This window comes from Formica exsecta, unplaced genomic scaffold (genome assembly GCF_003651465.1).
Source record: "Formica exsecta isolate Colony F162 unplaced genomic scaffold, ASM365146v1 scaffold1105, whole genome shotgun sequence".
Classification (NCBI taxonomy): domain Eukaryota; kingdom Metazoa; phylum Arthropoda; class Insecta; order Hymenoptera; family Formicidae; genus Formica; species Formica exsecta.
In genome coordinates, this window is record NW_021848446.1 from 57919 (window position 1) to 74528 (window position 16610).

Here is a 16610-nt window from a genome sequence, read left to right on the forward strand (position 1 = left end):
TTGTCGTTCGCTGGACAGATTTTGAAATTAAATTTCTTGAAAGCCGCACACGATAAGTCTCTCGTAAAACAAGTAATTGATGCCGTCGGAAATGACCTGGCCTTTTTGCCAGTTACAGAAATGGATTTCGGATCTGAATTCAGGAAGGAAATTGAAAAATGTCAAATAACCACGGAAAACAACTCCCAGATACAGAAGAGATGTTTCAATTTTTTAAAAAGACTACTAATGGAATTAGCACAGAGGCTTCCAGAAAATTTTGAATTCTTTAAGAAAATGCAGCTAAGTCCAAGCCATTGCATTTTACAAGTTCGAGGAGCTTCCCTTGCAGAATTTCTTCGATCCTTACTGTGATGTCTCTGTTTATAAGAACCAGTGGGAAAAACTCCGTTTCGTCGACTGGCACGCTCATTACAAACGGGATATTCCAACGAATATTTTAGTATTTTGGCCTGACGTATATAAATACACCGATGGTTATGGCCGTTTTATTTTCCGAGAACTGGCAGAAGTGATGTTAAAAATGCTCACAATTCCCACGAGTAATGCTGTCGTCGAACAAGCTTTTCCCGCACTCGCTTTGACAAAAACGCGAATTCGAAATAAACTGAAAACTTCGATGCTGCAGTCTCTTCTCAGAATTCGTATACATTTTCAAGCGCATGAGAAATGCTGCAAAACGTTTCAGTCTTCAACGGAAGTGTTGAATCGTTTTAAATCGAGCATCATGTATGGGCAAGCGACTGGAACCAACAGCACGAATTTCGATAGCGAAGAAAACCAAGCCGAGAATCTTAGTGAAATGCTCGATATTATTTCAGATCTATTGTAAATAGCAAAAATTCTGAGATAGAATAAAGTTGAAGTCTGAAATACAACAAAGTTGAGTCTGAGACACAAACTCAACTATGCTTATTATATATATTTATATATAATAATAATTTATTATATGTTCAGAGATGTTTTATATGTAGTAGCAGAGTATATCATTTTCGTTCATATGAAGTTTCTCGTTGACTTGGGACTTGAGTTTGGATATATTAACGCTCATTCTCGTTATCTTGGGCTTGATGAGCAATTCTTGCTCTCGTTGTCTTGGGTTATGTACACACGCTCGTTTTTGTTCGTTTGAGTTTGTTACAACTTATTTCTGTTGACTTGGGTTTAACACTCACGTTAATTCTCATTGTCTTAAGTTTGATTTATACTCTCAGGCTGATATTACATTCATACGACAAAATGTTTGTCGGACATATCGATTGGCAATCAGATGGAGAATTCTTAGAATTTCGATGCAGACTCTAGAAATTCTCTATTCGATAGCCGATCGCTACGTCCGACAAACATTTTGTCGTATGAATGTAATATCGGCCTCACTGTCGTAACCTTAAGCTTTATGCATACGCTCGTTCTCATTCCTTTAGGTTAAATACATACATTTCTACTCGTTGACTTGATTTGAGTTCTTCAAAATTTTAGAAAAAAATTAATATACGTTTATTGGAATTTATTTGACGTTATATGATCGCATGGTATTATTCATCGTTTCGTTCCTTATAATTCCTGTAATATATATAAGACTGAATAAATATATGCAATTCATTGGAAATCTGGCTATATTATTTTTTCCAGAATTTGTATTAGTCTATATTTAATAATCGACATTTTTTTAACCTCGTCCATTCTTATCACAGTTGAGATAGTCGCTACGGGCTTTGATTAATTTAAATATTTAAAGGGACTGTAAAAACGTGTTTCTATTGGCCACTTAGGCGATCTCCATTGGCGATAAAGTTGGCGATTTAGGTGATAAAGTTGGCAACTTTTGGCGACTGGAGTGGCATCTACTGGCGACTTGATGTTTGAAAAATCTGGCAACCCTGTCTGCACACTCAAGCGAATAATCGTATATGAGCGATGTGAACGCCGCTTAAGGGACATAATCGCTTTGCGTGTGTGCGTGTGAGCATACGTACGTGAGTCTGAAACTTATCCTGAAAACCGAAAATGTCACAATTCTGGTATACTATTATCATTCCTCAGGATTGACTGCACCAATCTTATTCAAACTGATCGCAATCGAAAGCTTGCATCCACATTATATAAGAAAAGTGCCGTTAGATTTTTGATTACGGCTTTACCCAGATAGACATATGTCAGCATATTGCCTGCATAATGATGAAACTTAAAAATTGAAAATGCTTGCATAAACATTGAAAAATGCGTCCTGATATGATATGTGTTATCAGCAAGTGAAAGAGATCTTCCGATACTATGAAAATTGCGACAATATGCTGCTTATTTTGCCAGAAATAGAACGCAATTAATCCGACATTATTGGAGCAATAAGAAATGAATATATTGATTAAAATCATAATAAAAAGATATTAAGGCTCCTGGATACTCGCCGCGGCAATGTTGAATCGTGACGTCAGAGGCGAGAAATGACATGCTTGCGTGATATTTTCAAATAAAAAGATATTTAGATGAAAAAACACTTCAAATCGCTTTAGTGTGCTCAAGCGATTTAGCAAAAGTATGTCATTTCTCGCCTCTGACGTCAAGATTCCCACAATGCAGAGGCGAGTACCCATCGCAGGAACATTAAAATAACATTGTATTAAAATAATGTAATAAATGGGTATTATTACAATAATATACAGATTTTAAAAATATTTAACTATTGTAGAATATGTTAATTATAATGTATGCTATAATGTACGTGTTAACATTTTTCAAAAATTTAATTAATACTTTAATTAGATTTACAATTGTTATAAAATTGTTAATTAAAATTTTGATAAATATCAAAGGATACATTACTATATAACATCGCTCAATGAAGAGTTCAATGTATTTTAGAATATTAAAATGTTTAAAATATGTTATTCTAATATTCTTTACACACAATATGCAGCAATAAAACTCAAACACGTTATTTTTATCAAGATTAATTATTTAATTTTACAATAGAATTTATTATAATGTTCTCTTGTATAAAAATAATAATGTTTTAAATATAATTAACAAATTGCAATATATTGCGTAAATAATTAAAGATTAAAAGGAAACGCGCTAGGAAAAAATTATTTTATAAATTAAATGTTATCAATTAAATGTTATAATTATATGAATACAATATGTAATTAGCATACTAATTTTGATACATTTTATGTACTAAAGTGATACTTCAATTATACTTAAATTTAAAGAAATAAAATTTTTGAAGTCAATGTAAAATTATATACAAACATCTTTTATATCTATATCGAAATAAATACAATAAATCGATCAAATAAAGCTTTGAAACAGTAACATAAAAATTTAAACTCTCTTTTCCATACACATATAAATATAAAGTAAAAAGAAATATAATTTCTTAAGTAATTTGCAAACAAATACTGAAGTTCTGACGGAACTATATAATAGTATTACAATTTGAGAAAAGAAAAATACACCATTTATCATTTTTATTTTAAAATTTCTAACACTTGTGGTTTGTAGTGAATTTCAGTAATCGAAATATAAATGAAAAAAAAGATTCCGTGTTTAAAAAATTAAAAAAAGAAACCAGATTCGAACAAATTTGCGTTTTGTTCGTTTTAAACTCATATATATCTACTTTTCTTTATAAAAATACTTATATTATTCTTTTTGCAAGTACTTCTCTTGACGTTGCATAAAGATTTGTTGCATTTCTTCTTTTTGGAAATGACGTTTACCTTTGCTCTCCTTTTTATTAATTGCATTTCTTTTACGTTGTTTGGCATTACGAATGGCTTCAATCATATCTTGACGAAACTCCGTACTACTTGGTGAATGAAAGTGTTTGTTTTCCGATATTGCTTCTATAAATGAAAACATTTATTTATTATATTACATTTTATACATATTTGTAATATACTATATGCAATAAAAATAAAGCTAACCTTGAATAGCAGAACAAAGTTTTGTTTTGAAAAATGAGTCAATTTTTTCTTCTTTATTGCCATAAAAAGTAAAAAAAGACATAACTTCGTCTTCAACTGTTTCTTTAAATTTAATGCTTCTTTTAATGAAAATCCTCCAACATATTGTAGATAACATATCTAATACATATACAAGTATAATTTTAAATTAATAATTTATATATAGCAAATAATCTCCTTTTTTTGTATTTAATACTTACAACTTCGTCATAAGTTTTCTCTTCTGCATTATCAAATTTTAGAACTTCTTCTTTACTTGTAAAGGGAAGAAAAGAAGATTTAATCCAACATTTTTTCTTATTTTTTGAATTTAGAGAATTTTGTATAGTTCTTTCAATATTTGTAAACCTTGTGTCTATCCATTCATATAATTGGCTACAGAAAAAATAAAAAGTATGCTTTGTAATAATTCATTAAAAAATATTTTAATATAAAGAGATACGTAAGAATTTTTACCGAAAATCTTCAGCCATAGGTGAAAAAAATCTAACATCTTTTTCTTATTGTGGAGTACATGTTGTAGAATGTTTATGAACCTTAACTTCAGTTTTTTTTCTAAAAAGAACATGTATATGTAAAATAATGCATTATATACCGGAAAATTAAAAAAAATTTTTAGAATTATTACCGTTTGCCTATAAATTCATTAGGATTATCAAGATTCAGAATTTTTTCAATATTATAATAGTAACATTTTGCACATGAATGTCTCTTTATGATTCGTAATTTGATGACGATAAATGCGACGTTTGTGGATCATACATTAGATTCTAATTCGATTTCTGCCCTGAATAAAAATTAATTATTAGGTAAAAGCATGAAATACAAATCATAAATAAAAAAAATATTTACATTACCGTTTATCGTTTAAGTAATCACAATGCCGATTATCATCAACACTTTGTCTTTTTTCACAACCCAGACAGCACAATGACGTTTTAAAAACGTATTAAAAATATACATATTGGATGTTTCGTACATATTTAAAACATCCAGATTAGAGCCTCAGACATCTTTAGGACATTTTAAACATGTCCAGTGTTACTTTCCTGAACATTCGAAAAATGTCCATTTTAAGAACTAAACAGACTAAAATTGGACCTGTTTCGAACATTGAACGAATGTTTTAAAGTAGGTAGGTGTAGGTAAAGTATTGTTCATTTTTAATGCAAATTGGAGTTAACTTGTTAGCAATTTATTAATTGCGCAAAATGTTGTAACTGCTACTAACAAATTAAATTCCTAATATAGCATTAAAATCAAACTTTAATAGAAAAAGAACAAATTCAATTTAGTAGCTTTTATTATATTGTTTTATTATATTATATTAAGTTTTTTATTTTGTTTTTATTATATTATTATATTAATTATATAAAATAAAGTTTTCATTATATATCAGGTGATTGCATAAGTTCGTGCCCGATTTAAATATAAACTTCAATAGATTATATTTTAGAGATAACACTTTTATTAATCAATTATATAGTCTCCATTCTTTTCTACAATGGTTTTCCAACGATCTATAAGCTTGTCGATTCCATTTTTGAAGAAAGAACTTGGTTTTTCTTGAAAAAAGTTTGTAAGGTGGTTTTCGACAACTTCCTCGGAATTGAGATTCTTGCCATTTAAACTATTCTGCAAAGACCGGAACAGATAAAAATCTGAAGGCGCAATATCTGGAGAATATGGCAGGTGCTGCAGAATTTCCCATTGCAACTCCTGCAATTTTCGCAGCGTCTGTTGAGCGACGTGTAGCCTAGCATTGTCGTGGTGGAAGATGACGCCTTTTCGATTGGCCAAAATCGGACGTTTTTCTCGAATAACTGCAGCGAGTCTAGTTAGTTGCTCACAGTACTTGTCCGCCGTGATTGTTTCGCCGCGTCGGAGCAGCTCAAAGTAAATAATTCCCTTGCGATCCCACCAAACAGTTTGCTGAGAGTTATTTTTTAGTTGCAATTTAATTTCTTTTACTTCAGATAATATATCAGTAACCATACTTCGTATCAAATAATTCTGGGCCATTAAATTCTTAACAGTCTTCTCTGAAAAAATTATTTCAATTTATATTTAAATTTACTAGTCATTATACACACACGCGCGCGCGCACACGCACGCACGCACCCATATGTATATGTATGTATGTATGCATATATGTATGTATTTGTGTATAATCTTTACATATGATATTACCATCAAGTTTCTCTCTCTTACTACAGCAACTGCAAGCTGAATTGCATGGCAAACCTACAAAAAATTTGATATGTATATTAACCAATTCTTGTAAAAAAAAAACCTTTTAAATAAAATTATTTAATTTTCTATTATTTCTTAGTTTGCACTGTCGACAGTATCTCTCGAAATTATTATTATTATAAAATATGTATAGGACTATAAAATGATGAAACTATATATAAAATTCACTTACTAACTAACGCTGTTTCATAACTTAGTGAATCAACATCTTTACCAAGAATTGAATTATCTGTAAAAACTATAAGATACATAAACAAAAGAGAAAAAATGTATAAAATTCTATATATGCTTATTATAAATCTAATTCTACAAGAAATTATGTGATAAATATTTATCATTTGTTAAATATTATGGCACGTGGATTGTACAGCAAATGTGTGCAGTAGCAAATTGTTCATCAAAATGTAGATTTATATAATAACTTCACACATGCAGTTTTCAACGATAGATAGAATTAGAAAACAAAATTTTTATGTCTGAACGGAAAATTCATCATACAATAAGTGCATAGAAAACTCTGTGTAACATTCAATTTGTCTTATTTTGACATGTATGTTACGACATTCTCTAAATAAAAAATTATTCGCCGATGCATTAATTACATATTTTCATATCGCCTTAAAATTATATTTAATTAGTAAAGCCTTTTTAAGCTAGCAAAGTTTTTGGAAAACTATTTGGAAAACTATGGTATAGCTTTTATTGAATAAAGTATTGAATTGTTAGATATTATATATAATGAACAAATTGACCACAAATGTATAGTATATATACTTAAAATATGCACAGTATTAATCAAAATATGCAATTAAGTAGTTAATATATAAAGGCTTACTATTTTCTGTATTAAATGATGACTGATACGTAGACTGATTTGGGGAATCATAAACTGATTTAGAACTTTTTTCAAGATTTTTCTGCTTTATTCTAGTTGTCTGTTTCAATCTTGGTGGTTGTGATAATAAAGAAGTTTCCAAGCTATCTTCTGATGAAGAGGAAGATAAAATTTTTTGAATTCTTTTCCTTTTAGCATTATCTTCTATTTCAGAATTTAAATCACTTGTAAATTCAGCGGTACGTGCTTTTGAGCGTGCTTTGGAATAGTCATCTTAAAAAATAAAAAAAATATATTTGTTCTATTTTATTACATTTGTTCTATGTAATCATATTAAAACCAGTAAATATATTTGCTTTAAATATAAAAACTCATATAGTAAAATACTTATTTTAAATATAAGAACTTACTAAAAGTAGAATTTCTGAAGCTTCTAATTTTATAGCTAGGCCAGCATGTATTTAAAGATTCATGCTTTCTGATTGCAGTCATTAATTTGTCTTGTGAATATGTAGGCCAATGACAAAATTGCCCTTGTATCCATGTTGAGGGTACCGCTTCCACAGAGCAATCTTCTTCGAATTGAACAATAGTCCACGTTTGTTCACACATCTTTTTCTTACATATAAAACAAATAAAACATAAATAACTCGTAATCAAGAGTGTGACTATTTCAATAATAATTTTAAGGGCAAAGAAAAAAAGAAAAGTAAAAGATAATCATCCACTGACTCTCTTTTTCTTGATCAACTATAGGCAATGCAACATTTTTTTTATTTCAATTTTATAAAAAACATAAAACATAATTTGTTAATAGAAGGTTGTAAAATAAAATCGGGAAAATCTTGAATCTCTAAAATTAATTAAATTTTAAAATCGGTTCATGGGGAAAATGAACAAAAATTCATTAAAACGAAACTATTTTCTACAAATTTTAGAAATTTCCTGTAATAAAAAAGATGATAGTAATCGTTGATATGATAACGTTAACAATTAACGTTTGCATGTATTAATGGAAATATTACATGTTTTTCCTCCCAATTTAATACCACACATTTAAATGAGATATCTGCTACATTAAATATTTCAAGGGGACCAACATTGTCAACAGAAAAGATTCCAATCTCTTTTGATTTGCAGGGACGCGTACAGAAATTTTCTACGATCATAAACTTTCTGCCTATTATCTTAAACTCATTATTCCAATGGACAATATTTTCAATTAAAATTATGTTTCCATTGATAAGAGTACAACAATTATTAGGATGATCTATACGCAACACAAAGTCTTGTAAAATAATTTTTTAAAATTGTTTACAAATGTTCAGATTAAGAGTCGAACCATCAGAATGTGCTTTTTCATAAATAGGATATTTTTTTCTTTGTCCTTTCTACTATTCGACCTGGATGAAAATTTTGTTCGCTTTTCCTTTTAATTATTTGAGCTAACGGTTTTTCACCTTTACGAACAGATTTTAAAATACTTTGTAAATAGTTTTCAAATGGAAAAGTGCTAAAATTGTCTAATGGGCCATAAATTTTTACATCTTCAGAAAGATGCAATAAATTATGAACATTATGAGATATATTTTGTGCGCCATATAAAATTTTAAATGTGTTCACAAAATATGAAAGAAGATTAGAAGCATAATCAATAAAGTGTAAATATTTTGAAGACGTTAATATAATTATTGCAACATGTAAACTAAGAAAATTTATATATCTATCATTATTTAATATTTTTCGAAGTACAACAGGACCAGTGTAAAACAAAAATTGTGTGAACTCAGTAGCTTTCCATTTTTTTGCTTCAAGTAATGATCGGAGCTTACGGTTAAATTCTACTAGCATATTTTTGGCTTGATTAATTAAATTGGAAGATATTCTTGCAATATCTTGATATGATAATTTTACGGAAGGTTTTCCAAAGCACCCCACAAATTTACTATTAGTTTTTTTACGACTCCAAGACAAATTAAATGCATATAATCTAAGGGAAAAGATTTAATCATATCAAGACCAGGGATCTGCTCTAATAAGCTAGTGCCATTGTGATGATCTTCTTGGACTTTTAATCTGTAACAAGAATCTGTTCTTAAACGTAAATGATTTGTATTAGGAAAGCAGACACGATTATTAATATAAGTACCTTCCTCGTAACACTTAGTACACGAACAGTAACCCATATGACCGACTGTGTAAGTAATATAAGCTTTCGCTACTGCATCACATATAAAATGAGAAATTTTGACAGAATAATGTTTAGTATCGATAACAATTCCAGTATTAATAACATTTGATATATCCTCAACAAAATCGCTTAAATAACAGTTAGCGTTTTTAGGTTTTTCATAGCCATGATAAATGCCAATCATATCTACATTACTATGATGTTTAACAAGCCGACATAAAATGGGATAAACTTGACTTCCAGAACTTTTTGCCAGAGGCAGACCATCTATATTAATTGCAAGTTCTATAATTCCGGTATTCTTGAAAAAATCATTTGAGTGATTTATAAGATATTTTATACAATTTTCTACACCGAAATGATAATATTGCCCAGGTTCAATAACTTTGCTTATAATTGTACGACAAGTTCTTAAAAGAGTTCGAGCATCAGTGCATAATTCAGGGATACGAATTTTTAACAATTTTAATAAATCACTTAATGCTGCATGCGAAATATTATGCGTCAATGATCATTGAATTAAATTCAATTGTATCTTTTCGTCTACATTATTTTCTTTAGTATTAGTGTCATGAGGAAAATACTTACCCAGTCAGTCACGTCTGTTCTAACAGATATTGCCAAGTGCTTGCTACAAATTATTGTCAGCAAAAAGGCTACAAATTTGGTGCAAGAGTTGTTATTACCGATTAAGCTGGCAGATTGACGGGACTAAATCTGAAGAAAGTGGAAGATATTCATTTGATTTATCAGATTCATAATGCAAGAATAGATCTGATTCTAAAGCGTTGTTTTCAGAAAGTTCTAATTGTGTGTCATTTGTGTGTGTAGAGATACTTATATTTGACTGTCAAGCAATAATTGTTTTAAATCTATTAATATTATTTACTACTTACTAAGCGTTTTTATTGAAGAAGACAAATAGCAGACGACTGCGTATTGCTGCACATCCACACTATTGTTCGCAGAGAGGTTTTTCCCTCGCGCATACGTAGCGTAATGCCGGAACCAGGAATGGGTGCGTTCAGGAGACACCGTTGAGTAGCAATCGAACGTGATTGGTTCTTACTTCTAGAACCAACAAATCAACGTCGAGTGTTCACAAGACGATGCTCAACAGTTGTGTCTCCTGAACGCACCCTATGTATACATGCGTCGAATAAGCATGAAAATCTTATCTATTTTTAATGCTGTTAATATAATTTAATAAACAAAATGACATATATTGCAAGTCTAAAGAAAATTTTACAATTATCTAGTATATATATCTTGATGCATATTTTTTTAATTAATTTTCAGATTATTTCTAAAAATATAGAAGAAGAATTTTCTGTCTATTGTTTTTTTCTATCCTCTATTGTTATCCACTTAGTGTAGACTCTGATTAAAGTATCTTTTTTAGATCCCACAGAGTATTGATAACTATTTTACACGAGAATTTTTTTCGGCGAGAATTTTTTTTATATATACGTAAAATGGACATTTTTAAAACGTCCAAATATAAATATACTTTGAACATCCACTAATGGATATTCTTAAAACGTTTATATTATATCCATGGACTTTTGGACTAAATAAAAACTAAAATTGGACATCCATTGGACATTCTATGCTGTCTGGGAATGTTTCTCAATTATATTTTCAGGTTTATTTTCTGTGTATGTTTCTGATTGATAAGGACATGCCAATCGCAAGTTTCTTGGATCATATTATGCATTAGAAATTACAGGATAAGATGTTGAGCCCACATAATCATTGTTGGGTAAATTGGAATGAGGCATGTCACATTTTGCTTTGAATAATACATTGCTGGTTTATTATAATATCTAGCTGAAGCTTTCACATATTTGAGTGGTGGATCTAATACTATATCAGATCGGATAGATGGTTATGATAATTGACTATTGTTATATCTTATCAATCGTTTATTAATCTTTTTAAACTATTCTCTCAAAAACCGTCGTCTCTCGATCACCTTCGCCGCGCTGCTCGCTCTACGCCGGTCACGTGACGTGACCCGTGGCGCCTTGCTCGGTGCCGCGGTAATATAAGTGTATATATATAACAACTATGATTTGAAGGAAGTGAAATACTTTCACCATCCTTTTTTCCAATACCTGTTGTGTCTCAACTAATACTTTACTTAATGCATGTATATCATTTTCTATCTTATTTTGGACTTCATCTCTGGTTAACTCATATTTCTCAATTATATTATTTTCACTATCATCTGAAGATTCTGTAGTTTGATATCTAGCGGGCTTTATTATTTCTCTTTTTGGTGGTCTTATTGCAAATGTTATGCTATCAGATATAAAAATAACCAACAGATCTGTATGAATTAGGAATAGCTACAAATAAATTGGAAATAAACATATGAAAATAATAAAAGTGAAGATAATAAAGAGACACTATAAAATATTTTAAATTTTGAATTGTAATTTTTATATATAAATATTATAAAAAATGTTGCATTGTACATACAACGAATTGCTTTGAATGTGAGAGAATTTTGTCATTATAATTCATGTTATTAGAAGAATTGCAAGTATTATTATTTGTTTCAATATTTCTTGGTTACAAAGGCATTCGAAAGCATTTACATTTTACTTCTTCAAGAGACACAAAATGTATTTCATGAGCTAGATCGCTACATTAAAAAAAACAATTTCTGACGAAGGTATTCCAATATTTAAAAAACTACTAGTATTTTTAATTTTTTTTACAGCAAACATTACGACTCCATTTTTCTTTAAAATATTTATAATTATATACAAATTGATAAATCATTTAAACTACAGCAGTTATTCTTCAGTGCAATACTAAAGAGCACATTATTTACTTTAATACTTTTATATTGTTCAAATTCGATGGATAAATATGTCGGAAATGGACCATTGGAATGTTTATGAAATGCAATTAGAACTTCAGAATTTGAATAATAATTCGTATTGTTTTTTTTTAACTCTTCTATTCGATTTGAAATTTGTTCCAGAAGTAAATCAGGTTTTCTACATAATTTTCTATATGTTGACATTTCATTTTCATATGCAAAAGCAGAAAGATTATCTAACGAACCATAACGTTGTACGCCTCTACTTATATGTAATAAACCATGAACATTGTATGACATATATCGTTGTCCATAAATATAAGGACTCCTTTCTACAAATTTTTTTTAATGCAATGTCTGCAAATGTTAATAATGTTTGACTAGGTGTGGGTAAATTCAGAATTCGAACAGCAGTGTTTAAAATTAAAAAATGTAAATAGATAGATCTTTCTAATATATCATGAAAAATAATTGGGTCAGTGTATAATAAAAATTGTCTATATTTAGTAGCTTTGTAGCGAACGTATTCGGTAATAATTCTTTGTCAGCGTGAAAATTCACTAGGATAATATTTTTGTATTAATTTTAAATGATCAGATAATAATTTTAATTCAAATGATTTCAGTTTGATCTTCTTATTATATTCACCTGCAATAAGTGCCACTAATATCTTTTTTGCAATCCCAAGATATACTAAGTGCATACTTTCAAATGATACTTGATGTATGAAATTATGTAAGAGTTGCGATAGCGGGATTTTGCCTAAATTGTGATTTTTATAAGCAAGTGAATGATATTTTTCATTGGATCTAGAAGTATATTTAGTACCAAGAAAAACCATACGATATTTTGCCCTTGTATTGCACGATATTTTGTCCTTGTATTGTACATTTAGAACAAGGTGAAACTGCATTATGACCAACATGATTTAATATGAATGCTCGAACTGGAGCTTCTGCTATAAAACACTGCAGTTAAATAGGTATTATAATGCCGTTAAATTTCAATCCATGAGTTAATAGTTTTTTTTAGAAATAAATGGTTGAAAAAAAGCTATAACATTGTTAAGTTTCTTACGACTCTTGTAAATACCTACAAGTGCAGGTTTACTGAAAGTGATGTTAACATTTCGGATATGTATTAGCTAAAGTACATTTGATGCCTTATACAAACTTACTCCATCGGTACTAAAATCTAATATTAAAACAGTAGGCATTTTAATAAGTGGTACATATGAAACAATGTCTAAAATAACTTTTTCGATATCAAAATGAATGTATTTTCCTGGCTCCAAAGCAATTATATCGACAGGGATACGAGGTGTCTGAATAAGAGTTTTGCAAGATTTTGGTAAATTTGAGAAACATCTATGCATTCTTAAAACTTTAAGTATTTCATCACCCTGTTTAAGAGAAATATTGTTAATAACGAAACATTTCGCTAATATTTTCTTCAATGTTTCTCCATCAATGAATTGATGGAGATGATCATGCGGTACGTGATCATCTACATGATCATTCCGATCATGTACATTCAATTGATTATCATCACTATCATCAGTGTTATCAGTGTCATCACTGTCATTATTGTCATCAGTGCTTAAATCCGTTAATATATTTTCAAATGATGACTGTCCATAATTGAAAGAATTATTTATGAATTGATTTCCAGGTATATTTCGATGAGTGTTTTCTGAGTCTTCAACCACAGATTTATGGCTTGATAGATCATTCTCAATTCTACAAATTATTTTTTGTTTTTGTCTTGTTGATAATTTTTCATAAGGCTTTCGACCATAATAACGACCCAATTTTATATTATACTTCAATATATCCATTATACTTTTGTTAAAATTATCTACTTACAATATCAATGAAGTTATAAATACAAAAATAGCAAATAGATAAAGTTCCAAAAAATACTCACCCCCGATTTTTTTGAAACTCAGTATTCTTACGTATTTTGATGCGCTGATTATGAATATCATAGTAAAAATTGGTGACTATTTGATTTTCATGGAGAAAACTGTGGAGGTTGCTTGGATATGTTCGTAGATAGGATGTCGATTGAAAGGTAGAATGCACGTTCTATGTATCGACAATAAATATATTCTCCTGGTTATATGTACAAGTGTTAAATTTCGTGTGGCCCTGAAAAGGGCCGATTGCGTCGCGTTTAGCGACTCCTACGCGTGGCGAGGATTTCTCGCCACGAGATTTGTGGCGTGGTTTTAGTCCACTTTAAGGGTCCTTGCTCGGACGAGACTCTGGGCTTCGCTGGTGTTGAAGCAGCTCGCCGGAGGTGCGTGGAGGCTTTGTGGTGATTTGCCTCTGTTTGCGTGGCCGTTGTTCTGATCGTCCCAGTCAGAGTCGGAGGACTGCGTGGCCCGCTCCTGTGTCTGCGGCTGACGATGTTGTGTGCCGCGATGCACCAGGCTGCGACGGTCCGTCTGAGTGGCCTGTTCCTCTCTGCCGCCTCTTTTAGAGCCACTCCTGGGAGGTGTTAGCGCCGGTGGTGTTAAGAGCGCTGGCACCGTGGTTGGATAAGAGGGTGATGTGTACCTCCTTATCCGTATGTCCCAGGTAGCGAGTAGGCTTCTTGGAGGCCGTGTGAAGGTGGCGGCCGGTAGCTCTAGCGGCTCCAGCTTCCAGGGCAGCAGTGACCACTGTACCCGTTTATTTGCTCGTTCGCTCGTTCGGTGTGTGCTCTCCTGGTCCGCTCTCTGCCGTAGGTCGGCCCCTGGTGATCGGGGCGGCAGCAGTCGTGAAGGCGAACCTGTAGGAATGCTGTTTAACAGCTTTTAGCCGCTCTAGGCGGATGTCAAAAGAGTCGTGCTCACGGATCTGTTGCTTGCGCTCTCGAAAGCGTGAGCAGACTGGTCTGCCTTGCCGCTTCGCTACCTTATATACCATTGTTGATGGTATTCTAATAGCGAGATTTCGGTTTGCCCAAATCGCCGCCTCGCGGTTAGGTATTTGACTACCTGAACTGCTGTGCACGTGCTTATCGCGTGCTCTTCGTCCTGTGCGCGGCACGTGCTTAGCGCGTGGTCCTTGTTGTGCGCGCGGCACGTGATTAGCGTGTGGACCTTTATTTCCCGCGCCTTATATGGCATGCGCTTATACTTGGTGGTGGATTATCCGCCACACATTAATACGGAGGACATCAGTCAGAGTGGCGAGGCAAATATTTTATCGTTAACATTAGGCGAGTATTTCGCGCGCCTTATATGGCATGCGCTTATACTTGGTGGTGGATTATCCGCCACAAAAACAATGTAAATACGAAAAATCATGATAAATGTTTTACACAAAAGTTTTAGATCTCACAGAGATAAACATTTTGTCTTATTCATTTTTACCGTACAAGTGATAGTTTTCGAGAAAATCAAAGTTAAACATATATCTCAAACCAATTGCTGTATAGGTGAAATTACAAAGGCTGACAGTACTGCGTAGAAATCCCAATATATAACCTCGCTTTGCGTGGAAAGTTGCAAACCCACGTGGAACCTCGCTTCGCGTGAAAAAGTGTATGCGTGGAAACAGTGGGTTCCGCCTCCCTGCGGGGGGGCTCCACTACCAAAAAACTAGACAAATAGATTCGCGTGGAACCTCGCTTTGCGTGGAAAATTGCAAACCCATGCGGAATCGTATATGTACCGCAAAGTACATGCTTAGATGGGAGGACAGATATAAGATTTAGATTCCATCATTTTTGTCGAAAACTATCACTCGTACGGTAAAAATGAATAGGACATAAAATGTTTATCTCTGTGAGATCTAAAACTTTTGTATAAAACATTTATCATGATTTTCCGTATTTACTGAGATAAGCGTAAAAAACTATAATTTTTATGGGTTTTTCATGGTTTTCACCATGAAAATTAAATAGTCGCCAATTTTCACTATGATATTCGTAATCAGCGCATCAAAATACGTAAGAATACTGAGTTTCAAAAAAATCGGGGGTGAATACTTTTTGGAACTATACCCTAGCAAATTCTACAATTAAGGGGATCCAAAAGTGACGGCCGAACTCCGACGGGTTAGCGCCCTCATCCAAGCGTATTGGCGAGCGGAACTTCGGAACTCTTTGATACGCAAAAAAAGTTTAATATTTATCCCTAAAAAATAACTTTTAAAAAAAATTTTCTTTGAAAAATAATTTTCATACAAAATAAAAAACTAAAAAATGATTTTCCTCTAAAAAATAAGAACCTTTAAAAAATCAAAAATCAGAACTAAATATGAAATCAAGTTAACTAGCCAAGTACATAGAAGCAGTTCAGTTTGTAAGAGCTTGTAATTTAAAATAATATTTGTTTCATAAAATCAGTCTTGCATTTATAGAAATATTATCTTACAAATTGAACTGCTTCTATGTACTTGGCTACCCATACAGAAGAAAATATCGAATAGATATCTAATGAATATCTACATATCCACCTGATGTCCATATCTACTATGGATAACTAGTAGACACCTAATAGATGAATAAAATATCTATATCTCTCGAATAACTAGCGAG

The 16610-nt window shown here is 31.6% G+C and overlaps 2 protein-coding genes across 3 annotated transcripts; both read right to left on the reverse strand.

Moving 5' to 3' along the window:
- Positions 1–2704: 2704 nt before the first annotated feature.
- Positions 2705–5211, reverse strand: LOC115236390. 2 transcript variants are annotated; one of them, XM_029808806.1, is made up of 5 exons: positions 4597–4787; positions 4425–4523; positions 4169–4343; positions 3930–4088; positions 2705–3848 (listed from the first exon to the last, which is right to left on the reverse strand). In XM_029808806.1, exons 2-5 carry the CDS (start codon positions 4439–4441, stop codon positions 3786–3788), a joined length of 414 nt encoding a protein of 137 aa, XP_029664666.1. In that variant the 5' UTR covers positions 4442–4523; positions 4597–4787; the 3' UTR covers positions 2705–3785. The 2 variants fall into 2 exon arrangements, 1 of the variants encoding a protein (XP_029664666.1); XR_003884179.1 differs by adding an exon at positions 4826–5211 and having other exon boundaries at positions 3930–4523; positions 4597–4755.
- On the reverse strand, positions 5211–9887 carry LOC115236375. Its single transcript, XM_029808785.1, has 7 exons — positions 9836–9887; positions 7467–7674; positions 7057–7329; positions 6394–6459; positions 6159–6212; positions 5890–6010; positions 5211–5232 (listed from the first exon to the last, which is right to left on the reverse strand). Exons 2-7 carry the CDS (start codon positions 7666–7668, stop codon positions 5211–5213), a joined length of 738 nt encoding a protein of 245 aa, XP_029664645.1. The 5' UTR covers positions 7669–7674; positions 9836–9887.
- Between the last annotated feature and the right edge of the window lie 6723 nt (positions 9888–16610).

Coding starts and splice junctions, on each gene's coding strand:
- LOC115236375 (XM_029808785.1), bottom strand. CDS start 7,668: ATGTGTGAACAAACGTGGACTATTGTTCAATTCGAAGAAGATTGCTCT. Junction 7,330..7,466: donor CTTCAGAAATTCTACTTTTA/GTAAGTTCTTAT, acceptor TTATTTTTTAAG/ATGACTATTCCAAAGCACGC. Junction 6,213..6,393: donor TTATGAAACAGCGTTAGTTA/GTAAGTGAATTT, acceptor AATTTTTTGTAG/GTTTGCCATGCAATTCAGCT.
- LOC115236390 (XM_029808806.1), bottom strand. Junction 4,089..4,168: donor AGAAAACTTATGACGAAGTT/GTAAGTATTAAA, acceptor TATATGTATTAG/ATATGTTATCTACAATATGT. Junction 3,849..3,929: donor ACTTTGTTCTGCTATTCAAG/GTTAGCTTTATT, acceptor TTTCATTTATAG/AAGCAATATCGGAAAACAAA.